The 26,052-nt window shown below is 34.8% G+C and overlaps 3 protein-coding genes across 3 annotated transcripts; 2 read left to right on the top strand and 1 right to left on the bottom strand.

Annotated features, from left to right (window-relative positions):
* The first annotated feature begins 109 nt into the window (after positions 1 to 109).
* On the top strand, positions 110 to 9,582 carry LOC100261579 (CASP-like protein 5B2). Its single transcript, XM_002282364.4, has 3 exons — positions 110 to 508; positions 5,831 to 5,963; positions 9,165 to 9,582. Exons 1-3 carry the CDS (start codon positions 378 to 380, stop codon positions 9,363 to 9,365), a joined length of 465 nt encoding a protein of 154 aa, XP_002282400.1. The 5' UTR covers positions 110 to 377; the 3' UTR covers positions 9,366 to 9,582.
* Positions 9,583 to 10,594: 1,012 nt separating this feature from the next.
* Positions 10,595 to 15,753, bottom strand: LOC100233006 (mannose-1-phosphate guanylyltransferase 1). Its single transcript, XM_002282386.4, has 5 exons — positions 15,446 to 15,753; positions 12,415 to 12,545; positions 11,992 to 12,054; positions 11,626 to 11,865; positions 10,595 to 11,519 (listed from the first exon to the last, which is right to left on the bottom strand). The coding sequence occupies exons 2-5, from the start codon at positions 12,523 to 12,525 to the stop codon at positions 10,848 to 10,850; spliced, it is 1,086 nt and encodes a 361-aa protein (XP_002282422.1). The 5' UTR covers positions 12,526 to 12,545; positions 15,446 to 15,753; the 3' UTR covers positions 10,595 to 10,847.
* A 4,857-nt stretch (positions 15,754 to 20,610) lies between these two features.
* Positions 20,611 to 25,135, top strand: LOC100251333 (uncharacterized). Its single transcript, XM_002282403.3, has 2 exons — positions 20,611 to 21,179; positions 24,347 to 25,135. The coding sequence occupies exons 1-2, from the start codon at positions 20,810 to 20,812 to the stop codon at positions 24,880 to 24,882; spliced, it is 906 nt and encodes a 301-aa protein (XP_002282439.1). The 5' UTR covers positions 20,611 to 20,809; the 3' UTR covers positions 24,883 to 25,135.
* Positions 25,136 to 26,052: the final 917 nt, after the last annotated feature.

The raw sequence follows: 26,052 nt of genomic DNA, 5'->3' as shown, positions 1-26,052 counted from the left end.
TAATTTTTTAGATTAAAGCAGAAGAAAACCAAATCAACCTGAACTGCTACCATATTTTTAATAATTCAAAATGCCTCCTTTACACTTTACAGATATATAAACTGGCCCCAATAATTTAAAAATGAATAAATAAAAGCCCTCAATCTTTCTAAAAGTAACAGTTTTTCTACTCGGCTTTTGTTTTTGTCGTTGAATGCCAACAAAGCAAGAAAACCATTCTCAGAGACCCCAATCTCTCCAAAAGTGGGCGATTTCTGTTTGGAATTCATGGATTTTGTTTTTGAAATTTAGGGCTTCCAGAGGGGCCTTTCTTGTTTTGGGAAAGGGCTCTTGGAAGAGAGAGTAGCTTTTTGGAGAAAAGAAGTTCTAGAGAGAGGATGAAAGTGTTGTTTGGGAGCCCAGGGAGGCTGAGTGGGCTTGTTCTGAGAATGGGACAGTGTTCTTTTGCTGCTTCTTCTATTGGGATAATGCTATCTGCTTCTGGGTATTCTGCTTCCACTGCCTTCTGGTAAATTTCACTCTTGTCTGCTATCAAATTAGTTGTGTTTTTGTTATGTTATGTTATTTTTTATGTCTATGGGTTCTGTCTATTGTCTACTTGCTAACAGAAATTTGACTGTTGTCATGGTCTTGCTGAATCCTTTTTAAATGATTGCTTTGACACTTCCTTTAATTGATGAGGGAAATGAGGAATAGAGAGGAAAAGGAAATTTAGAATTTATTGTTTTATTTTGTTTTTCTGCTGGAAACACCCAAAAAGAAAGTGAGAATAGTTGTGTTAAGGCAGCTGAATGGAGGTTAACCAAGTGTAGATGGTGAACATTCAGCATTCTTATTATGGGAAAATATTTGGAGTTTGATATAAATCATTTCTTCCATTTAGTGATATATGGTATTAATGGGTTCTTTAGGAGGATTTTTAGCTTTATGTTTCAATTTTGTTGACTAGCTATAGAGCTACTGGTCTCTGACAATAAGTTACAAACCGCCTGTCAATATTTGTTGGTTTCTGGACTGTCTGAATGCTGTTCAAGCATGAGCAATTTGCAGGTACAAAACACATTGGAAAAGCTTACTTCCTATAGGTGTAAATCAATGAAGGAACTGCAAGTAGCAGAAAGGAAAAAGAAACTAATCAAGGATAGAGTGTGGTTGTAGTTGACTTTTCAGCAGGAAACCCTTCAAAGTGAAGGAAAATCTTAAAACCTAGTTTAGAGGCTCACTTAGAAGTGTATCATGTATGGTATCATCTAGCAGACTAGTTTGAAATGTTATAACAATATGAATGACTAGAGTCACACAAATCCTATTTGATCAACCACTAGATTAATACTGGATTTAAGTTTTCTTATTTAGGTATAATTTTTTATATCCAAGTATGATAAGAAAGCAAGTGTTTGACTGTTGAGGCAATGGCACCATTGAATTAGTTGAATTGGGACAAATTGCCTGGTTGAGAAGTATCCAACAATGAAATCAGTTATTTTCCACAGAGAAAAAAAAAAAAAAAAACAAAAACAAAACATATCCATCAGGATGCAATTATCTAGAGAGAGAGAGCCCAAACTTGAGCCACGTTCCAGGTGGATCAGGGTAGACTGAAAAGGGAAGAGTTCTAAATTCCTGCAATTCCTGCAGCTCTTTGTTACTCTGTCAGAGTTTAGCTGGCAATTTAGGAAGCTTGGACCTTCAAAGTTCAAGTTTGATACCTACTGTTCAGACTATGATTACTCCATGGGTGAAGGGTTAGTGCCCAGACCTCAGGTGGATCACTTCTAGAGATTTGAAGATTCAAGCTATTACATGCCATGAATTGATGGGAGCTGAAAATTCACAACCCCCATTGTTGTCTTCATGCACTAGCTTACAACGCTCAAGGATGAGAAAAGTTTTTGTTCAGGGGGGAGTAAGTATTATGGTGCATCTGTTGACTATTTGAAATTGAAATTAGGCTTCTTATTAATTTTGGCAACCTTGGGACCATTGCATGACTTCACATTTCCTAAGTCATTAATGTGTCAATCAAGGTTCTGCAATGGTTTCTATCATGCTTATAAGAGTAGATGAAGGGAAAGAGAGAATCAGCCTTATCAGTTATAGATTGTCCACCCCCTCTTTTTAAGTTGATCCAAAGTTAACACCCTACCCCAAGAGGCTTCCCAAGCAAAAAAACCCACTTTGGTAGGAGCACAGGGACTCCAAATAATGCTATTAGGAAATTGAACAACACTTCTTGAAACTAGAGCACTATAAAGAGATTTAACTGAGAAAATCTCATTCTTAGTCTCTTTCCACAGCACTCTATCTTCCAAATGAGGATTAAGCCTCCTTCCCCGGATTGTCGAAAGTAATCTCTCCACCTCCTCCACCTCCCAGTCATTGAAGGGCCTAGAGAACCTAGGGCTCCAAACCCCTTCCTCTCGTGAAGAGTCCCACAACTCCACTAACCACGCCTCTTTACTAATTATCCCTACTTTGATCTCTCTTTTGTTATTTGGAATGAGTAAAAGCTTCCACTTGAGAGGCTTGATTATAAGCCCTTCGATTGTGGTACCTGATAACTCTTTAGTGGTACGAATGGAGATAAATCTATTAAATTATGAACTTGTGTTTATTTTAGGACTTATATTTACTTTTCTATATTCTTTTCTCTCTACCGTTCTACCTCAAGTATGAGGCCAAGCTTGCCAAGCATATTAGAGGCTAGTCCAACTTCCACCTTGAATGAAATTTACTACGCTATCAATCGAGTTCAAACTCATGACCTCCCATAAAATAAGGCTCTATCACTATGTTAAGCTATTGATATGACCTAAAAGGTTAAGCTATTAAGCAATGAGCCAACAACACAAGGAATTGCTGATAATAATAATAACAATAACACACACTAGAGGAATACACTCATATTTGCATGTAGTACAACACGAGAAATTTAATTTCTAAAAAGAAAGGATCTTATTTATGGGATATGTTGTTTACATGCAGAATTTAATTCTAAAAAGGAAACAATTATTTGTGCAGCCTGTGGTTCAGCAATTTATTATTTTATTTTATATTTTAGAATCCAAATGACAAGATTATTTGTGATGTTTCACATGTAAAAGAAATTTACAATTAGCAAAGAGAGAAAAATAAGCTCTTCACTTAAAAATGATAGTCAAATTTCTTCTCTACCAATTTATTTTCATTATAAAGTTTGTTACTTCCAAATATTGAAATTTTATTAATTCTAATTCAATTTGTACATTTTCCTTTTTTTTTTTGTTGTTCCAGACACTGTTTTAATTTAGGAAATTTTGTTAAATAATCTGGTTTGTTGAGGGTTTTCTTTCCTTTGTTTTTTGGGTATTTTCAATGGCAAAGAAAAGATTCTATACTGCTGTCAAGCTGAAGCACAAACAATGCAACAGCTCTGACCTGTATAATTCAATGCTTTATTGGTCTTTACAAATGGCAAAATGGAAACTAACATTAAAAATATAGTAAAAAAAACTCCATTTTTTCAAAAGTACCATACTTTAGTGGTTTCGCCTCTGTTTTGTTTTGCTTGTTTGGCTAAAATTGTCATTTAATAAATCATTTTTATATATAGATTTTTGCAAATCAATAAATACTGCAAAAAATTCCATTTTGGGTCATAAATGCAAAATCTGTTGAAAATTTGAGTTTTCGTTTCTGAAAGAGTCGCATTCATAACAATGTTTTTCAAATTTAGGGCTTCCATAGGCCCCTTTAATATTGGGAAAAGGCCATTGGAAGAACAAAAATCTGTGTGTGAGAAAGAGATGAACATGTTGTTTGGGGGCCCAGGGAGCATGAGTGGGTTTGTTCTTAGACTAGGACAGTGTTTGTTTGCTGCTTCTTCAATTGGGGTGATGGTCTTTGCTTCGGAGGTCCCTATTAATCGTACCTTCTGGTAAATTTTACTCTTTCTGCCATTAAATTTGTTTGCATTTTCTTTGTTCTGTTGTTTTGATGTTGTCTATGTTTCTACATCGCTTGTATAAATTACATGTCGCCTTGGTTAATTGAATTTTTAGAGAATATTTACTTAACCACATCCACCCTTCTTCCCCAAGCTGATTTATGAGAAAAATGAACAATAAAAGAAAAGAGCATTTAAAACCCTTTAATAGTGTTTGCCACAAACGATTTGTAGTATTTACCAGTAGCATTTAGGGACATTGTAAAGATGGTGAAAAAATCTGTTTCCAAAAATAGAAGGATTGAGCAGCATGTACTGCTGCAGCTTAAGCTCCAATTCAGAAGTTTACATCTTTGATTTCCCTTTTCTATAGAAATTTGGGCCATAATTTACTAGAAAATTTTCTGAAATAGAATAGTACCTGACGGAATGGAAGTAAGATCACTTCAGATTTTATCGTGGAGGTTAGTATCTAGTAGACTAAGGACTAAATGTTAAAAGAATATACATGATTGGAGTCACACCATTGCCTACAAGTTGGATTATGTATCTTATCTCTTTGTCATTATTGGTTCCAAGTATGGTGAGCCAGCTGAGTGTTGATTTAGTAATCAATACCAATAGTATCTTTGAACTTGATAAATGAGTGAGTATTGGGACCTTTGATTTTTCTTTTCTTTTCCTTTTTCAGAGAAATCTAAACTGAATCAAATGATTATTTGAAAGTAGCAAATTGAGTGGGGGAGTGATCTAGTGTCATGTGATATGATTCTGACCAGAGGTGAAATAGGTTGTTTGGTTGTTTGGTCGATTTGTTGACTTTGATTTAGTCTACAAGTTTCGTGACATCATTTAGTTGGATTAAGATTGCATTTTGAGTTCAGTTTCTAAGTTGAAGTCTTCTAGCAATCCACAATATGAATTAATGTTGAGAAACCATGTTTGTAATCCAATATTTGTAATTTTCTAATCCTCTTGCAATCATTCCTAGATTTCCTATCTTAAGGGTGTCTACTTCATTTTGAAACCATTTCAGTTGAATTATTAAATGGTTATTCCCTATCTGAAGTCCTCAAAGTGTAAGTTGGAGAATTGGCACCATCTTGAACTGATGGACTTTTAAGTTACCTCTGATACTTGTGACTTCCATGTTCAATCTTTTAATTGTTTTTGATAGGTGATTGAATCTCTTGATGGCTTCTCTCAATTTTATTCTGTGCTTGTTATGATTGATTTTTCCAGAAGTTGAAAATACATTTCCTAATCCATTATGATGATAACAAATGCACCCAGAACTAAAAATATGGTTTTCTAGCTATGTCATTTGAATGAGGTTTTTCTCTCTTAGAATATTTTTCATATTAGTGCCCTCTGTAAACAACAGGTCCTCAGAAAACTGAATAGTGGTTTAAATGCTTTTTTCTGCCAGTTCCAGAGAAGCACAAACAATGCCCTGATGTTTACTTTACCATGAGGGAAGCTCACTAGTAATCTTCATACATTGTGACTTCATACCTCAAATTATTATATTTTGTTTCATTTCATTCATCTTTCTTCTCATGCCCAGTTTTCATAACCTTTCCTAGGAAAAGAAATCCCCCTTCTAGGTTATCTGCTAGGTATCTTTACATGGCCAAAATCTTGGAAGACTATTAATTGAAAGCCAAGGAAAACAGTGGTTCTTGCACAACTTGTCTGGGTACAGGTCTTCGGTCTTCAAATCTGCTAATAGGGTGGTGTCATGTTCTCATATAATGCTTAAAGCAATAATTCTGGTATTGTGGCTGGTTTGATACACATGGAAGTTTCCCTTTTTGATGGGTTTTTTTCTGTAAATAACTGGTAAAGCACCATTGCTCGTATATCACAGGTCTTATTTTGTTTTTTTTTTTTCTTTGGATTCAGCTACTTAATTGCCTCCATGGGCCTTCAAATCCTGTGGAGTTTCACACTTGCATGCGTTGATATGCAAGCTTTAAGATTAAGAAGAAACCTTCAACATCCTGTCTTGCTGAGCCTATTTGTTGTTGGTGATTGGGTAACTTTCTTCTTTTAAACTTCATAAAGTTAGTCATAATTTTGCTAGTGCATGAACGTTATCTAACAGAATTCTGAGACGTGTGCATATTTCTGGATTCTTGCAGTCTAATTAGAAGAGAATTACTTAGTTATTTTATCTAATTTGTTTTCCTAATTTTGAAGATCTGTTGCTCACAAGCTGGGGCAGTTGCACATATCAAAACAACTAGAGAATTTTTTAAATGACATTAAATGGAAGAAACAAATTATCAATAAATGAATCCAAATATGTTGACCATTGCTTATCAAATTTTGTGATTTTGAGTTCTAGTGTAAGTAGCTTTGTATCTCAAATATGACTCTGCAAGGGAGATAATGTTAGGTACTTTGATTGCTTTTTGTGAAGTTGCAGCTTTTCTTTATGCAACCTTCTCTTTCTCTTGATTTCTGTTAACAACTACCAATTAAGTTTTCTGTAGTTCTGATCACTTAAAGACAGTCTCTTTCTGAACTGATTTTTATTTTCTTCCTCTTTTCTCAATCCATTTAATGCAAAGTAGAACTTTTACATAGAGTATGTTAAGATACCAACTTCCCCAAAAGCTTAAATTGTTAGAATATGCACCCACAATGTATATGGGGCTAATACCCTTCTTCACATGTTGTATCATACTTGCACAATGGTCTCTCACAACTTTATAATGCATCTACACAGTTAAAAGAAGTTCATACATATATAGCGTCAAAAACTTTTTCTCCTATCCAATATGGGATATCACAATCAACCCCCCTCCCCTCCATGCATACACAACATCCTCGTTGTGTCCTGTAGGATTGTAGGGTCAAACAAACAAACAAACCTTACAGGGCCAAACAAACTCCTACAACGGGGATGGAGATGACTTTAATACTATTTGTAACAACATACTCTCCCAACTGTATAGATATTATCCGCTCTAGGCTCTCACAGCTTTTAAACCCTTCTACACCGTTAAGAGGAACCTATACATATATAATGTTAGAAGCTTTTTCCTTCATCTGATGCGGGATATCACTAGACAAATCAATAATTATGAATTTCAGATAAATAGATGGGAGAAATGAGCATTAGGAGAAATGAGCACTTGAGATCTTTAATTAAACGTCGCTCTAATACCATGTTGATGTTACCAACTTTCCTAAAAGCTTAAGTTGTTAGGATATTGGCCCATAATGTATACCAATGATAACTGAGTATTTAATTATGTAGTTTTGGTTTGTTTGTTTTATGGCACATGCTTGAATTTTTGAGAAACTATTTTAATCAGGGTCTGCAGTTTCCCATTTCAAGTGAGTGGAAATTTGCTTTAGTGTGACTGAAAAGACTAAATGCATCTATCAAAACTCAACAGTATGCAAACTTGTTTATGAAGTTAACTCCAATCAAGCTGATTAAAATAGAAATTCAAACTAAAGACAAGGGAATACACTTTCCTTGTGACCTCTTCTATGGGCATGGCTTATATCTCAAAATAAGAAGAATGTTAATGGCAGAAACTGGTGTGAAATCAACAAAACAGAATAAAATTACCAGGGTTTTCCTAGTGGTGGATTGAATAGAATCTTAATCACTAAAAAAATTTCAAAGGTCCACCCCTGGCTCAAACAACCTTGGAAACCCAACACTTCTGAGTTTCTCATAGACCCTAGGGCATGTTTGGAATGTTGGAATAGAGAAAGGGAATAAGAAATCCATTCCATTTCTCACTCATTATTGTGTTTGCATTATTATTGTTATTATTATTATTATTATTTTAGAATTGTGAATAGAAATTGGAAGTTCATTCTTATGGAAACCAAATCTCATTCTTTCTAAGATTTTGATTTCTCTCTTCCACATGATATTATGATTCACCTCCAGTTTCATTCTATTTCCATTCCTATTCTTGCATACCAAACCCAAAGAGAAACCTTTCGGTCCATCTCAATGTATAGTCAATGCTTTCCATCGCTTCTGAAGCAATCACATTCTCTCTTGGAGCTCCTGCCCTGGCTTTGAAGTAATTAAACAATAAATAAGGTTTCCTTGATTCATGTCAAATTATTTGCCATTTTTTTTAATCATTGTCAGGTTCATTGTTGTGTATCTTTGTAGTGTGTTTTCTTTAAGCATCAAATTACCCATTAAAATGACAGAAATCAAAGCTAACTTGCAAGCTGTGTCTGTTGTCTCCATGGGTGTGCCAGGGGTTATTTCACAATGGGCATCCTATGTTAGAAAACATGAGCAACCTGCCTTCATTGTAGATTAACAAAACAAGACCAGGGTTTACAAGCCTCTCTCTAGTCTATGTTTAACCCATTACAGATGAATCTGATCAATATACTCCCTTAACTCTTATTATTTTTATTTTTTTCTAATTTCAATCTCTCTTAATTGCTTCTAATTTTAGTCTATTGGTCCTACCCTGTACACAAGAGAACCTACAAAAATTGCTCCTTTTGAAGGGTCCTTTGTGAGAATGCAATTATTTCACATTGAGTATGTTGTAATGCACTTATTATATCCTTCTGTCCCTTTTTACCTTTCAATTTCTACAAAACATTTACAGTTTTGGCACCAACTGCAACACCAGAAGAAATTAATATGAATATTTAAAGGGTTTACAAATTACACTTGAGTTTTCCATTGCAGATGGAGCCAAACTTAATTGCATGGGAAAATTGTAAATTCAAGCCCACCATGAATGTTGTGAAGAACTACTGAATTATTTGAAAAATGCCAAATTACTTCAATATATTCCTGAAATAATAATATCTGTTATTTTCTATTTTTCTTTGTGTGGCATACCCCTTCCCATGGAGTCCAAAATCAAAATCAAGTGCATCCCTAAATCTTTTTTAAAATAAATAAATAAATTAGTTGAACTCCATTGTTAACACTCTTGACTTTTGCACGATCTTTTTCCCGTTTCATTCCTGAGTTAAGATTGATTCCCATGACCAAATAATGCCTAAACATAGACTCTGTCAATGTGCACAATTTAACCAATTTGCCATATTGTATAGCATTGAGATAGGGAGGTTTTAATCCTTGTAGCCATCAATGTGCTTCACTGGATACTAATGCAGAGAGTTCTGATTACTTGGAGAATCAGATTGCTGTTTGGAATCATAACATTTGTTTCCATTCTTTTGATATAAACTTAACTAATTACTGCAATAATAATCTAAAATGCAGGTGACATCTCTGCTCTCGCTTGCAGCTGCAAGCGCGTCGGCTGGTGTGGTTCTCCTGTATGCAAGAGACTTGAATTTCTGCAGCTCAATAATCCATCCTCCCTGCACCAAATTCCAAATTTCTGTAGCTTTGGCCTTCATCTCCTGGTTCCTCCTGGCCATATCTTCTTATGTCATGTTTTGGCTGTTGTGCTCAGTTTGAATGACTCATTCTTCTCCATTACCATGTACATAGAGTTATTTTTCGAACTTTCCATTTTCTTGGAGTTGGTTTATATTTCCCTGTTCAGGAAAATGTTTCTTTCCCATGTTCATAAATTTAAGTTCTATCTTATATAGAATACCATGGTTTTCTCTTCGAATTTCGGGGACATAACAGAATATAAATAAAACTGCTCCATATCAGTTTGATTTCAACATATCACCCACTTATTCATGCAGGGATTTATTTACTATTGATTGAAACTTGAAAGAGATTGGTAAAAGACATCCAAGTCAACACTCTGTATATATGGGTGCCATGCTCACATGGTAGGGACATTGTCCCCTTCGTCTTCTTTCTTTTCTTTTCAGCTACTTAACATTACGCTAATTAATATGGCATACTTTACTGGGAAACGTTGTTTTCAGCAATGGAATCCAAGCATTAAAATTATAGATGATGTCAGTGTTGATTGTTGAGAGATTAGAATGCCAACTTATCTTATACCACAATTTAATCACTAGGCGGCAATAGACATCCCACCAATCACTCCCTGATTGTGATTTGTATTTAAAATTTGAGTAGGAATGCAAACAAACAATTTCACTGAAAGTCTTTGGATTAAGACCTCTACCTCTAAATAATGGCTTGTAATTTATGGCGCCTTTTCTTGCTTGCATGGCATCAAATCATGGGAATGTACCCAAATTTCCACCATTTGTGGCATTAATAGAGTTGGATCCAAAAATTAGTAGGGTTGCAAACAAGCATTAAACAACATCCGACGACCATTTCTTCCCACACCACCACTGATTTTGAATGTCTTGGTGTAGGATTTTGCTCTTCAAAAGACCAGCAATGCAATCAATATGGGGCCATGATATGGATTGATTCAAGTTGCCTTCTTTGTGGATACCTGTCTTTTTCATGATTATAAAGTATATCTTGACGTGTCCCCTCCATTAAGCTAGCGGAAGAAGACATGGATCTGAAACAGGGCTACACAATTACTATTGCTCATCAGAAAAAAGCAGATGCTTGTGAAGGGAAGAAGAACAAACATCAGCATCTCAGCAACGACAGAGTCGGTGTCTGGGTTGGGAAATTATATTGCTGCAATTCTGTTGAAAAATACACAAAGGCCACCTGATACAAGAGAGACCCAGGCATCTGTATGCAAGAGGGATATCATTATTCTGGAAATGCTAAAATTGTAATACTCGTACAGATGATAAAAGAGACAAGCTGATGGTTTTTATTTCTATATACACTAGGATTATTACACAATTCACGCCATTAATTATGACTTATGACCTTCCATAACAGGACACTGACCCTTGATAAGCTCACAACATTCGAATTGGACTGGCAGAAAGCAAACTTTTACACTTGCATAGGTGAAGGAGCAAAGACATTCCAAACTCAAAAAAGAACTTAAATAACTTAACTACCGTCTACGCAGTGTGATAGAACACTGTTGACTCACATGACTATCTCTGGCTTCAAGATGCTAGATTTGATCTCTTTGTGAGGCAGAACAACGCCTCCATTGCTGTAGATTTCATCACACACATGAACATCTTCTCCAAGTATGGTCATGTTCTCCACACGAGCCCACTGGCCAACAGTGGAGTGCCACCCGATGATGCTACTGGAGATGCATGCATGCTTCTTGATGCGCACTCCACGCATCACTGTGCAGCGAGAGAGCCTGACTCCAGCCTCAACCACGCAACCTGGGCCAATGGCAACATCAGGACCGATCAGACATCCTTCTCCAATTTTGGCGCTCTCATCCACCAGAACATTTCCAACAATGTGGGCCCCAGAAGCCAATTTAGAAGAAGACTTCTTTCTCAAGGAGTCTAGGTAGAGTCTCAGGCCTGTGATGTAGTCCCTTGGCTGTCCAATGTCCATCCAGAACCCTGGTAAGACCATTGCATATAGCTTCTTCTCTGCTGCAATCTTTGGGAATACCTCTTTCTCAATTGAGGTGGGCCTCAGCTCAATTCGATCTAGTACAGAAGGATTCAACAAGTAAATTCCAGCATTGATCTTGTTACCGACAAATAGTTTTGGCTTTTCTACAAATCTATCAACTCTCCCAATTGATTCTTCCATAACCACCACACCATACTTCGAGGGTTCATCCACCTATTGAGTAAACAAAATGATTTCAATCAAGTTGACTTTGCCTCAAAATTTCAAGATGTTTCAAAGGAAGCTAGATGTAAAACTAATCCTAGAACAAGAAGCTTACCTTGGTTACCATAATGGAAGCCTCTCCTCCATGGGCTTTATGGAATTCAATCATTTCTTTGAATGGATACTCACTGATAACATCACTGTTAAGCACAAAAAATGGCTCACCAGAATCATCTATCAGTTTGTCCCTAGCCAGAGCCAGAGGACCAGCAGTGCCTAGTGGCTCAGTCTCTTGGGAGCATGTGATCGTGATACCAAGCTTTGCCTCGAATTCCTTCAGGAAGTTCAACATCACCTGTGGAAACAACATGCAAAGTCATTAGTTCACCAAAATTTAGTTTAACTGCATCACCGACTTTTTTGAGCATTGAATGAAACTTTTTAGCAAAGGAATTCATTCTTAAGGGCTTAATTCTTTTACCTCTGGTTGATAATTGATGGCCAAAACCACTTCACTCACTCCAACAGCTTTTAGAGCCTCTATCTGATGATATTCAAAAGATTTATCAGCTGATGGTTAAGACACACATAAGAGACACAGAGCACAAACCATACATCCACTAGAACAGGAACTCATTGCACAATATATAGAAGTTCTCTTACAGGGATGCTATATCCCTGCTTTAGATTTTGATCTAACAAAATCTTAGCATGATGAAACTAATTCACCATACAAAAATTCAAGAAACTCAGTGCGAACAAATAGCATGGCGATCCAAACAGTTTACAAGGGAAGGCCACCCAAGAAACAGGCTTCAATTTAACTAAATTGTTGAACATAGACAAAAAGAACACACATATAAAGTTTTATCTGACAGGATAGAACATGCATATAAATAAATACCTGATGCAGGATCATGGGTTTGTTAGCAAAATCAACAAGCGGCTTAGGGACACTGAGTGTCAATGGCCTCAACCGTGTCCCAAACCCCCCAACGAGAATCAGTGCCTTCATTGTGGTGTCCTGTGCTTTTCCTGTAGATCATACAGTGAGAATATAAGTAGCAATTTATCACAAACTAAATTGCTAGTAGATAGATGCCCATCCCTCTATTTATTTACGCCAAGGGATGAAAGATACACTCATACATGACTCTGCATTGACATTTGTACATCAACAAAGATGACAACACTCAAGCTCATCTACAATGCCAAACTTTCAAAGCTCTGCTGACGGGTGTTCATCAAACTTGACACGAGTTCAACAGATGCATGAAAGAGGAGAGAACACCGGTGTATGACAGAAGCCAAAAATAAAGTGCCCGGGATTTAATGGCATCCATTGAAGAAAACCGCCAAAAGTATCGCGTCATAATAAAAACCATAGCTAAGGGAGTAAGTGAAGACCCGTCCAAGCGCATTAGCTGGTATAAGGAAACAAGTTCCAGCTAAACCACGGCCTGGATTTTTTTAATGTGAATAGAAAAAACAATAAATTTTTTGATGAGTTATTGCACTTGGATATGGAAGGCAGACCAGAATCTAGGTGCAAATTAAACTATTGCTTCAAGTGAGTCGCCAGATGGTTTAATTTAAATGTTACCAAAATAAAAAACAAATTGAGAAAACTCATCCTTACTATCTGAGCTTGGCTAAGCCAATACCTTTCTGCAATTCTCAAAATTCCCAAGATACTCTCACCAAACTTCAACTATTGACATATGGATATAGAGAATATAAAAATCAGAGTCACCAATAGAATCACAATGACAAAGGATTCAATAATTTCTTCAGATACCTTTGAGACAGGTAGCTATAACAATAAGACAGTATGTAATGTCAAACTAAAAGAATTCAAAGAAGCTCTGCACCTTATCTCTTTGTGGGTACTTTCCACAAAAATAAAGTGCAAGAAAATCAACTTAACAACACTAACATTACAACACTTGCTCGACTTGACAAAGCCTTATAACTACTACACCTTATCTCACAATTTCCACATGTCCAACATATAAATTGAAAGCAGTAACCACTGTTTTCAACCATTTGACGAAGGAAAATGCTTTCTGAATTTCTCCTTTCTTGAATTGCTTGAACAGAATGTGGCAGTGCCAACTTTGACAATAACAAGAAAAGGTAATTAAGTTTAAGAAATTTAGTAGCACTGGCACAACAATGTGTGAAATTTGCAAGCATTTTCTTTACAAATTAAATACTAGAATAAATTAAGCACTGGACTACAAATTGATTCATAACCACAAGAAGTTCAATAGATTTCTCCCTTGCTATATTCATGATATCATTTGAAGTAAAGGCTATACGTAGGAAAAAAAATAGAGTTAACTAAGTTTTAGAAGCACTTCTCAATTCTAATGCTGAAAGTGCTATATTGACACTGAAAGTGCCATTTTGCCTGTTCAAAAAAAGATTTGCTAAACTTGGCAGCATCTTAAAGTTAAATTCTTATCCATACAAAAAAGCATTCTTTTATCTGTTTGGTTATGTTAAAAGTGATTTGGTGATAATCTTATAAACATTGCACAATTTAGTTCTAAAAATTACAAACAGAAAAAAAGTTCATATCATTAACATAGTGGCATGATATGATTTTTCTAGTTTTTCTAAATTGTTCAGCAGCATGATCATCATAAAAGTGTTTTCCTAATCATTATTTAGTAATGCACAATCAACCAGGTTTTTTTAGTAATATAATATATCACTTTGAAATCCATTACAAGCCTAAATATTCTCCTCACACATACAAGAATTATAATGTCCTTCCTGACAAAAACGTTTTAATACATCCAGCTGTAGTCTTTTGTTCGTTCTACTAATGAAACAAGTAAACAGCATTTTATGTGTGTGATCCAAATTTTGAAAAAACAAAGGGCCATCCCCAACAGATTAAGTAAAGAACATCAACAGAACTTCAAGCAAAGGAGAGACCACAACCCTAAGCCCATTCACTCACTGGGTCCCCTGACTTCACTTTCCCTTCGAAAAGGAGAAAAGGTCGACACTATCTTCAAATTTTGAAACCCCAAACAACTAATAACATCAAAATTGAGAAAATAAAATATAGTATACAACCCAAAGTCTTATAAAATAATATATAAGACCCAAAGAAAAGCATAATCACATCCTAGTTATATCTTTTTCTAAGAGGGTGGTAGTACATGCACCAACACTTTTACCACCACCTCCCACCCAATAAGGTTGTAAAAATGGTGGTATGGCCTGCACTTTCGTTTCTGAAAACCCAAGTAAAACCAAAAAATAAAATAAAAGAGAGAGAGAGAGAGAGAGAGAGAGAGAGAACCTACGAAAAGCAGGTTCCAGCACAATCTGTCAGTTTCACTGACTTGAGTGTTTAAAGGAAAGGAAAGCGCACACACAATATATCGGTGCCATATGAATTGGATGATCGAAAAAATGAAGGAAAAATAATCAATTTTTGATAATTTCCCTGCAATTTTAACAGCTGTTAAGAGAGAGAGAGATAGAGAGAGAGTGAGTACCAGGATTTTAGATTCAAAAAACATACCAGAGCTTAGATCAAACAATAATCAAAGGGAGAGGAACGAATCGGGTTAGAATGCATGGGGTATAATATAATCTTTCTAAAAAGGAGCAAGCTTTTGAGAATTTTCATTAAAACCTCAGTAATCTGCTTCTCCCGTTGCGTCCGGGCAAGAATCATATGAAACATTCAAAGACTGACGTAAGAGCGAAAAACAGACCAAACATTTAAAGAATCATATGAAACTACATTGTCAGATTCGTCCCAGGATGTACACAACCCACTCAAAAACGGACCAAACGACGCCGTACAAATCTCAAAAACCTCAACACACCTTCAAACGCATCATCCAAAACCACAGATCTAACAAAATTCACAACCAATCATGCAGAAACCAAAATTACCAGAGAATTACCTAGATCCACTCAGATCTGAATTCCGGGCCGGAAGAGTTCAGAAACGAGCTAGACTCACGACGCCGGCGAGCTTCGACGGCGTAACGAGAGTCGACTCAGCGAGTTTCGAGGCTCGCGCTTTCGTCGCGTCAGAGTCTGAGGTGGAAGAAGGACGTTGGTAAAGAAAAGATCTGAGCTCTTTATACTGAGGGGTTTGGATAACTACCACTGCCTTTGGCGGATTTGAAAATTGATTTAATTGGGCGTCCCTTTTACGGGTCAAATAGATCGGTTCACGTCCGCTCCGGGGTCATGTCTTTTTCAGGGATGTTTCGGGGCTGTTTCGGAAATTGGCGGAACACCACTACTTGATAAAACTTTCCTGCCTGCCTCTCTCCCAATTATTGCGGTATCAAGATTCCTTTAAAAAGGGGTTAATTTCTTTAATACGCGTTAAGTTGAATGTAAATACGGTAATGGATACAGAACTCAATACAAGAGTGTATTGAAATCCCCGTGGAGTGATGGATTTATTTGGAAGTTATCTCGGGATATAAATATTTACGATTGCCGTCATATTTATAAAAAAATAAATAAAATAATAGATTGTTTAACTAAAAATGGTATTTATAATATACAACCAATCTGATTCAAAATAGTTGTCATTAGGCTTTCAAATTAAAGTTTCAAACCTGTGGGCAGTGGCTTTACACCAACACAAAGGCATTTGGAGTTGGGAGGGGGCATAAATTGAGGTAGACGCCAAGATTTCATGCAAATAACCTAACAAATATTAGGCGTTGACATGTGGTGGGGTGCTTTGACAAAATACCAAGTCATCAACAGCTTTGCTTTGGGTAAGGGTCCTCTTTTGAGGTGTTACTTTGCTTCTTAGTGTCTGTGTACCAGATGCCTCAGGACTCACACCACACATGCTGTCCGTTGAGGTGCCACTGACCAAATTCTTATATTATTTTTATGAGAGGATTAAAAAAAAAAATTATTTAAAATTATATTTTGATTTATAAAAAAATTAATTTATATTTAATACAAATTTTGAAATATCAAAAATATGGTAACGTTGAAGATACCTTTTTCAATAGAAGAAAAAGTAACAATAGACCAACAACTTTTTTGATTCACCTCTACTTTCGGAGATTATTTCGTTTAATATATTTCCACATGTGAGAGGGTGGCGCATTTACTAAATGTGGAGATAGATATCTTTGGAAAAATTCCTTCGTGTCTCCGGCCATTAAAACAAGATCCAGAGACGACCTTGACCACGTGAGTCACATTGGGATAGAGTGGTATGTGGCACCAAGGGCGCATTATGCATTAATGGTATTAAACTTTTTAAAATCAACACGCGGTCTATATTCTCATTTTTTTGGATTTGTAGCAATTTGAGATCAACATTATATCGGGAGCTCGAGTTTTTATGTCATGTATTTGTTTGTAGTTTAATATACTTTATTCTTTAATCTATACCATGTTTTACACATTGTTATAACTTGTTTAAAATCAAACATATTGCCCTTAAAACTTCTTAATTTTTAGAATTGTATTTTTTTGGTTAAAGGGTGTTAGTTTCAATATACGGAAATATCACGTGTTGTACATGTGACTAAATAAGTAAAGGTAAATTTATAAATTCAATCATTCAAAAGTTTCAAGTAGAGCTCTTCCTTACCTTTTGTCTTCATTATTCCTTTAAGGCTCTAACCCTTTGAATCGTCAAATGAAGAATGAAGATGAAAGATAAGGGAAAGTTCTATTTAAGGTGTTTACGTGATTGAATTTATAAATTTATCTTTACATATTCAGTTATATGTATAGTATGTGACAACTTTGTCAATAAAAATTAACACTGTCCAATAAATATACTAGGTATTTAAGAAACTTGGAGGATAATATGTTCGATTTTAAACCCGATGAGACAATGTAGAAAAACATGTGATAGGTTAAGGGTTAAAGTGTATTAAACCTTATATTTAATTATTTTATGTTTTAAGATTTTATTTTTAAGAAATACAATTATAATTGAGATGCTTTTCAATTGTACCATTATAATCCTTTTTTTCTTGTCTTTTGATTAATGAATTATCGAGTATTGATGCATTTCATGGTCATATGATCACATCAATGATCACTTCTTTCTTTTTTTGTGCTCGTTGTGTAGTACCTATTAAAATTTTTATTGAAGTGATTATGTTATATGGTAAATTATGAATCATTAGAGGATGATATAATCAAATAAAATTGCAATCAGTCCATGTTGTCCCATGGTAAATTCCCTTCATAGATGAAAAATAATGATATTTAACCTTATCCTTTTGAGTTTTTACCCGTACATATTCCTTGAGGATGATAAAAAGTAGATGTGACGAATATTTAATAAAATAAATAAATAAACAAAATGTGGGGGGAATCAGTCCCCACTGTTCGCAGATGTGGATACATGGGGCCCATGACCTCGATGGCATAAACGATTGAGTCCAACCATGATAAACTCACGGGTCGTGTCAGGGACCTTTCATAAAACCGCACATGGTAGTCAGCTCTTCGCTCTCGTCAGTCGTAGGTGTCATCACTTTGTATTGGTTGCATAAAAACCCACGAGACTAGCTGTTAGAATAGCATTCTCTTTCCCCATTGATTTGTGTCGGTTAGGGCTTGGCAGATTGTATGTGGCTAGGGACCTCAGCAGAAGGACAGCTCACACAATGGGTGGTCACCGTCCCCTTTTTCTTTTTGCTTCATATTTTTAAAAAACAAAAACAACATGTTTTCGTTATTTTTCAATGTATTTTAAATGAAGGTGACAACAACTTACCATTTTTTATTTGGGGCATTTACGTAAACTTACACGAAACAAAAACCTCAAAAAATTATTTTAATAAAGAGTACATTTTTTGAGAGAATAATTCTCATTTCATGCGCTAAAATAATATCTATCTGCTCTTATATATGCATATAAGTTATCACCCATATCAATCCAACTCACATAAATAATGACAGAGTCGGTATTATACTTTAACGAACCCTACTTATATATTTTTTTCTAAGTTGAATTAATATTGAGCTTTAATCCAATAGTCAAACTTTCATATTATTTAAGGGGATAATTACCCTTGGCCTCGGTTGACTAATATGAGTAATGTGAGGTAAGTACGGTTCCAATGCATGAAATGATAATTATTTTTTAAAAACTGCATTCTCATAAAAATAATTTTATTGAATTCTAGATTCATCCATATTTGCATAATTCCCTTTTTTTTTCTTTATATATTAATATAAATATTTAATAAACCCTCACACATGCAATTTACATTAAGTATTGTATTAATTTTCGGGTGAAGATTTTATTCCCAAAATGAAGTTTATTTAAAATAAAATATCAAGAATTATTATCATAATTTTAGAATTAGTGATTATTAATAGTGAGGAATCATGGTGGCTCCTAACCGGATTGAATTCCATATCCTTTGGTGGATTGGATGTTGAAAGGTCCACATTATTGATAGCAAATAAGTGGGTTTTTCAGGCTCTATTTTCCATCATTACCTACTTTAAACATCGAATGTAAAAGGTGGGCAATCTTCCTCCTTTGAATATTAAAATCCTTTCAAAATGAAGGTGTTGGGAAAGGTGGGGAAAGGCGACACACTAACTGCTTGATATAACCATCTCAAATTTAAATAATAATAATAATAATAATACAAAATTTAAAATATAGTTTATTGACATTTGTTTTGAAATTGTGATTTTAAATATTTTTAATTTTAAAAAGTAAGGATGAAAGAGAAGGAATCATTTTGAACAAAATTTTAAAATGTGCTTAAATTATATTGTTGGCTTCAAGGTTAAGTTTGAATCCAGACTGGAGACGAGAGTGGCACATGATTTATATTATTTATTTATTTATGCTGCATTTGTTGGATTAAAAATCTGACATAACATGCCAGTGAGGAGCCACGTGGGGCACATCCTCCCAAAATCAAAACCTGTGTCGTCTCATGGATTAATTTTAATTTTAAAAATTAGTTTGATTTTTAAATAAAATTATTTTAATTTTTTATTTAATGTTAATTAAATAATAATAATTTCAATTTAAAAAAAAACTTTTTTATTAAATACATTTTCTTATATTCTTTCATGTATTTTATTTCTTAAAGTGAGAAAAGCTTTCATTTTCATTATTAAATAAGTCATATTTATTTTATAAAAATAATAATTATAGGCGTTGTTTAGAAATCTTTTCGAAAATAAGGGTTTGTTTGACAACTGTTTTTTAAAACATTTTTTTTTATTCTCTTGAAAACCCTCAGCCGACAAACAACAATTCTCATATAATAAAAAAACTGATCAATTACACTATATTAAAAGTATCTTCCATTATTAGTCAATTGTAACTTAAAATTTTTAAAATTGTTATACAGTTCAATAATAGTTATAACTTGTATAAATAGTGAAATGATGTACATAAAGTAAGAAAATACAAGAATAAAAATTCTCTTTATCTCTAAAACAAAAAATATTGAAAACTTGTTTGGTAACCAAAAATTGTTTTTTTTTGTTTTTAAGAATATAAACTATGATGTTTTCAAAGATCATTAATTAGACAAACATTTAGAATGATTAAAAATAAAAATCACACATAAAAATTATTTTTAAAATATATTTAAAAATATTTTAAGTTTTCAAATAAACTTTTATTTTATAAAATATCTTATAACAGTTTTTAAAAACCGTTTTTATAATTATTTTTGAAAATAGTTACCAAACAATCCCTAATTTATTTTTTAAAATAAATTTAGGATATTTTTTTATTGTTCTTTTTATCATATGATTAATATCTAAGTAATAATTAAAAAATATGAAGAATGTTTAAAAAAATTTAAATTATATATAGATATAAAATATGAAGAATAAATGAAAAATATTATTTTTAACTTAAAAACTATTTTTTAAGAACGGACCTTTGTGATGGTTTTTTTAATTTAATTTAATTTATTTTTTAATTTTCATAACAATTGAAGTTATTCGTACGGTGCCTCCAAAGCCCAAGCTTCATAATCCTTTGTGGGCTGTTTGGGCCTATGGGATTTGATTCTAATATGGGCTGGGCTACAACTCACCTTCTACATTACTTTTGGGCTGGGCCGGCGCTACCGCCTAACACCGCCTGATGAGCACATCTAAGAGATCGAGAATGTTAGTTGACAAGGCAATTCAGAAACCAGACAAAAAAACGCTGTCGTTTTGACAACATAACGCTCAAACGACGTCGCCTTAAGATCCTATTGTCATCTCATCACCTCCATCTACAACGGAAGCCGCACTTTCGAAACCCCTAAAACCAGTAGGGCGCAAACTCATTCATGGCGTTGGTCGACAGATCCGGGTCAGGTTGGAATTCGAATCCGCCAAAAGCGGAGAAGATCCGGTGGGGAGAGCTCGATGAAGACGACGGAGAAGACCTCGATTTTCTACTGCCACCCCGCCAAGTGATTGGGCCGGAAGAGAATGGCATCAAGAAGGTGATTGAGTACAAGTTCAATGAAGATGGAAACAAGGTCAAGATCACCACCACCACTCGTGTTCGGAAGCTTGCCAAGGCTCGCCTCAGTAAGCGAGCCGTGGAGCGTCGCTCATGGGCTAAGTTCGGGGACGCGGTTCATGAGGATGTCGGGAGTAGGCTTACCATGGTCTCCACTGAAGAGATTCTTCTTGAAAGACCTAGAGCTCCGGGTACGTTCCTCTCTGTTGCCCTCTCTGTTTGGTTGCTGAGAAACTGGGGATCTTATCTTTTTATTATGCGGTAAAAGAAAAGTGCTTTATCATTCGAGTTGGTTTTATCTATTTGTTTATTTAGTTGTTTGGTTACCGTATCTTCTTGTAAACAAAAAAAACTTAGATTAATGTTCAATTGCATTTTTTTTTCTAGATTTTTTCCTTGCCGTGTGTGGATTCTGATGATCTTAGATAGACGAAACTCTGAATTTTTGTTTTGATTTCATGTTGTCTTCATTGGAAAATTTATAAACAATTCTTACTTTATTACTAAATGAGCTGAAATACTAAATGTAGTTTAGTAATTGGAAAAAAAATGCTGGATATTGTCTGAGAAAGGAACCAAACAGCAGGAAGGGTTTTTGCAGAATTTACAAAAATTCTCAGGGATGTTAGGCTCCAATGAGTTTAGTATAGGACAGAACTCTATTGTCAGCTTTGTGGAAGTGTGTATGGTTTCACAATTCCAGTTAAACTGAGTTGATTGCATTATTTTTGCCATATTTGGGGTTTGTATATGGCAATCCCGGAAATTTGACAGCTCAATTTCTCCTCCTACCTCCTGTTTTATCTGTCAGGTTAACTGGCTCATTTTCATTTACTTTTTGAGTCATTGTTTCGTAAAGTAGCTTAATACTCTTACTGTGTCAATAATTTTTTTATTTGATTTGTCTTTATAATGAGCCTTCTCCAACAACTAAACCACCCACAATTTCTCTTTACTTGCAGTACGTTTCCTTATACTTGCTCCATAGTGGAAATATATTTTCTGGGTCAATCTCTGTTTTATCTTGTCATTTTTTCTTCTTTTTTATTTTTATTTTTTATTTTATTAGGGGGGGCGGGGGGGGGGGGGGGCGGGGGGGGGGGGGGGGGGGGGGGGGGGGGGGGGGGAGGAGGGATTTAGCCCAACCACAGGGCATAGTGTTGCTAAAATAGAGGATGATAACTTTGCACTGCTAAAATTTAATCGATTTTGAGAAATTGTTAGATTTTAGCTTGTGCACAATGTGTTGTATGGCTTATTTTCAGTGCTTTTGTTGGAGAATTCAGTATGTGTGCCACCATATGAAGATTACAAACATTATACAACATAGGCAAAAGGTCATTTTAATTCATTATGTAGCTCTAATATATGTGTCAATGGTTTAAGTCAAATCAGCCCTACAAAATCCTTTATCCCAACTATGTGGGATTTGTTATGCAAGTTTTCTATCTAGGATATGTGAACTTGTTGCTCAACATATTTTTTCTCACTGCCTCAAGTCTCAAATCTTTTTGGAGCACCTTAAACATGAATTGCACCACCTCTCACTAACCAACCATTGGCTTATTGCACGTTGCAAACTATCTCTTCCTCTCTTATTCCCAGTTGGTGCTACCTTCAACTACTTAGTCGTTTCCAATCATATTCTTTCTTGTCAAGGTACTTATCCATCTTAACTTCCTCATTGCTGTCAAAGGAGATTGTTTTTTAATGTACATGCCAAATTAGTCAAACTGTTCTTCGTCCCATCTTGATCCCTACTTTGCAAGGATCAAGGATCAATTCTGTTCAAACTTGATCCCTACTTTTTTGAGCACTGATACATCCCAACATCCTCAGTTTAGATACACTCTTTTGTAAACTTGTTGTTCCTTAACTACCCTTTTCTGGTGATGATTAATAAAACTGATCTTATCATTGACCCTTCTATCCAATCTGATCGTATTCATCATGCATCTGATCACTATACCTGCTCAAGGCCTATTTTACACAATCTCTACCTTGAACTCTAATTACTGAACTAAAGACAGAGCAAGCATATTTCACTCAGTAGCTAGCTCTTCATTGTCAATCTCAACTGCTTATCATTTTCACTCTTAAGTTTTAGTAAAATTACTATCGTGGATTTGGTGTTAGCCTAGGTTAATTCCAGCAGTTTCTAAATAATATTTTTACTATTCTGATGAGCATATATAAGTTCTTCCTCTTCCCTGAAAGTTAATATCTTTCAGTACTTGCTTGAGGAAGATTATTATCACCACAACCAAATATATTTTACATTTATTTTAGTACTAGTTTTTCTCATTCAGATCTGGATTAGAAAATTACAACTCAATCCAACTTGGGATGTTTTGATGTGGGTAGTTGCATTCTTTGTTATTGTTTTTTGGGGACTTCATTTTGTACCTTGGGCTTCCATTGTTCTACCCGTCCTTTCCTCATGACATATCTGGCTTAGCATAGACAATAGAAATTGATTGCTGATCATAATGCAATGGATAACCTGCTACTGCGATGTCATCAGAAAACCTAAGAAGAACCATCTTCATTAGTTCATGACTTCTGATTTAAGTATTTCACCTTTCTTTTTATGTTCTGTGTCTTTGTGTGATATTGTGCTTATTAACCATTAGAAGACATTACTATCTATCGCTGCTTGCAACTGCAGCCAGGTCACCGCTCTACCAAACCAAGTCTCCACTCCCTCACTGACCCGCACACCGCTTACACAGAGCCATGATTGGCTCCTTTTGGCTTGTATCTGTTCTTGATATGAACTAAGTCACAATCTGGTAATGAGTCATCACATGGCATTATTTTCCTATGAAAATAATAATATCATATCATGTTGCATTTTATGATATCATTCTGTCCCAATCCAATCAATAGCAGGCATTAATATTTTATATATTCATATACATTTAGGCCATGAGCCCAGAAGACTGTGGTCCTGATATGGATGACACATTTTTTGTGCCATTTTTTAGCTCCATTGCCTGGCAGACATAGCATCGTTAATGATCAGACAGTTCTCTGTTCTTCAATGGCAACATTTTTTGTTGGGGAGGAACTTTCAGTTTCATTATTAACCTTCTGAAATGGGGAAAGGGCTAAAGATGACATGATTGAGCATTATGCCTTTCAACAGCAATAAATTTCTTGTTTGCAGATACTGTCTTTCAGCTTCAATCTTAAGGTTATGATTTGGCCAAAATTTGCAGTACAAAGTAAAATTTTAGTTGGTCGGTTCAAGTTGTATTTGGACTACGACTTCTTCAGAGATTATATTATCTGTTGCTTCACATACGGTTTTTTTATGCAATTTTTTTTGTCCGTGCAAACGTGACACTGTCTTCAGGTACCAAAGCAGAAGAAACCAAGATTGCTGGAGACTCCTTGGCTCAGCTTGGAAAGGGAGGTGCTGTTCTCATGGTGTGCAGAACTTGTGGTAAGAAAGGTGACCATTGGACATCTAGATGCCCATACAAGGATCTCGCAGCACAAACTGATGCCTTCGTTGACAAACCTCCCGCTGCCGAGACCACTGTGGCTACTACAGGCACTGGCAAAGCCGCTTATGTGCCTCCAGGCATGAGACCTGGTGCAGAGAGAGTTGGATCAGATATGAGGCGCAGGAATGAAGAGAATTCAGTTCGGGTCACCAACCTATCAGAGGACACAAGGGAGCCTGACTTGCATGAGCTATTCCGCACATTTGGCCCAGTAAGTCGGGTCTACGTGGCGATTGACCAAAAGACCGGCATGAGCAGAGGTTTTGGTTTTGTCAATTTTGTAAACAAGGAAGATGCAGAGAGGGCTATCAACAAGCTGAATGGGTATGGTTATGACAATCTCATCCTCAGAGTGGAATGGGCCACACCCAGGACAAACTAGAACATCATACTTTTCTCCAACGTAAGTTAGGATGATCCCCAGAGAATCCACCGCCGCCTGTTTTCTGCCCATGTTTTTCCATTTGCTGTTTGGCCTCTGTTAAGTTTTGGCTTGTCACTAGGAATTATTTAATACTTAAAAAGGAATGATGCTAAGGTTGTTAACCTTATTATTATCAATTTCGAGGAATGATGCTAAGGTTGTTAACTTTATTATTACCAAACATAAAAGGAAATTTTTAACTTTGATGAAACATATTCTTACCTAACACAAAAGAAAAGCACAAATAAGAGGAATAAAAGGAGAAAAAGAAGTAGAAAATACGAAAGAATATTTAGTTAAAAGGTGTAAAATAATCTCTTATCTGCAAAAATATTTTGTACCAAATCATCCTTCAAATCAAATAAAAAAGAAATTTTAAGAAAATCTTCTAAATTTAAACCTATCTTCCTCTTTCTCTTTTTATAGTCTTCTCTCATTCATGCCTATCACCCTCTAAATTCAAATCTCTTTCTTCCTCTCTTTTCTTCATTGTCCATTTTTTATACTTTGCTTCCTCTCTAAGTTTATGTTATCTTAAGAGATAAAAATCAATTGCAAAAATTCTTTAACCTTTCATTCTTTTTTAAGATTATCACATTCTCTATCTTTCTCTTGATTTTTTGCAATTGTTTTTTTTTTTGTTTATTTTGATGGGGGTTTTTTGTTGAGGATTTTTACAGTTATTTTTAGTTGATATTTTTTGCATTTATTTCTTGTAAGAGTTTGTAGTGGTTTTTGTTGGAGGTTTATTTATTTATTTATTTATTATTATAGTTTTTTTGTTGTTGATTTCATTTTCTTTTTTATTTTTTTATTTTTTGTGATTTACACTTTTAGAAAGAGTTTTTCAAAGATAAAATAAAAACTTAGGTGGTGTTTGTTTTTTTACTTAATTCTAAATAAAATCTTAATGATTAATAGTGTTAAATATTAGATTGTTAGTTTTATAGTATTTTATTTCTATTAAGTATTAAAAAGTAAAAAGAAATCAATATGTTATTTTTTCCTATTTAGAAAAAGTTACATATTTTAGTTTTTTCTATTCAATAAAAAGTTTATAATAAATCATGAAAAAATAATAAAACAAACAACCTAAATTTTAAAAACAAATTACTTTCAATAAAAAAA

This window comes from Vitis vinifera, chromosome 13 (assembly GCF_030704535.1).
Source record: "Vitis vinifera cultivar Pinot Noir 40024 chromosome 13, ASM3070453v1".
In the NCBI taxonomy this organism is placed as follows: domain Eukaryota; kingdom Viridiplantae; phylum Streptophyta; class Magnoliopsida; order Vitales; family Vitaceae; genus Vitis; species Vitis vinifera.
Note: the sequence above shows the minus strand (reverse complement) of the source record. Positions and strands in the feature narration are given on the sequence as shown.

Bases quoted from the DNA above. Each gene is read 5' to 3' on its own strand.
- LOC100233006 (XM_002282386.4), bottom strand. From the start codon at position 12,525: ATGAAGGCACTGATTCTCGTTGGGGGGTTTGGGACACGGTTGAGGCCA. The intron at 11,866-11,991 runs GTAAAAGAATTA...TTGTTTCCACAG, and splicing joins CCATCAATTATCAACCAGAG to GTGATGTTGAACTTCCTGAA. The intron at 11,520-11,625 runs GTAAGCTTCTTG...TTTACTCAATAG, and splicing joins CTTCCATTATGGTAACCAAG to GTGGATGAACCCTCGAAGTA.
- LOC100261579 (XM_002282364.4), top strand. From the start codon at position 378: ATGAAAGTGTTGTTTGGGAGCCCAGGGAGGCTGAGTGGGCTTGTTCTG. The intron at 509-5,830 runs GTAAATTTCACT...CTTTGGATTCAG, and splicing joins TCTGCTTCCACTGCCTTCTG to CTACTTAATTGCCTCCATGG. The intron at 5,964-9,164 runs GTAACTTTCTTC...TCTAAAATGCAG, and splicing joins TATTTGTTGTTGGTGATTGG to GTGACATCTCTGCTCTCGCT.
- LOC100251333 (XM_002282403.3), top strand. From the start codon at position 20,810: ATGGCGTTGGTCGACAGATCCGGGTCAGGTTGGAATTCGAATCCGCCA. The intron at 21,180-24,346 runs GTACGTTCCTCT...CACTGTCTTCAG, and splicing joins TGAAAGACCTAGAGCTCCGG to GTACCAAAGCAGAAGAAACC.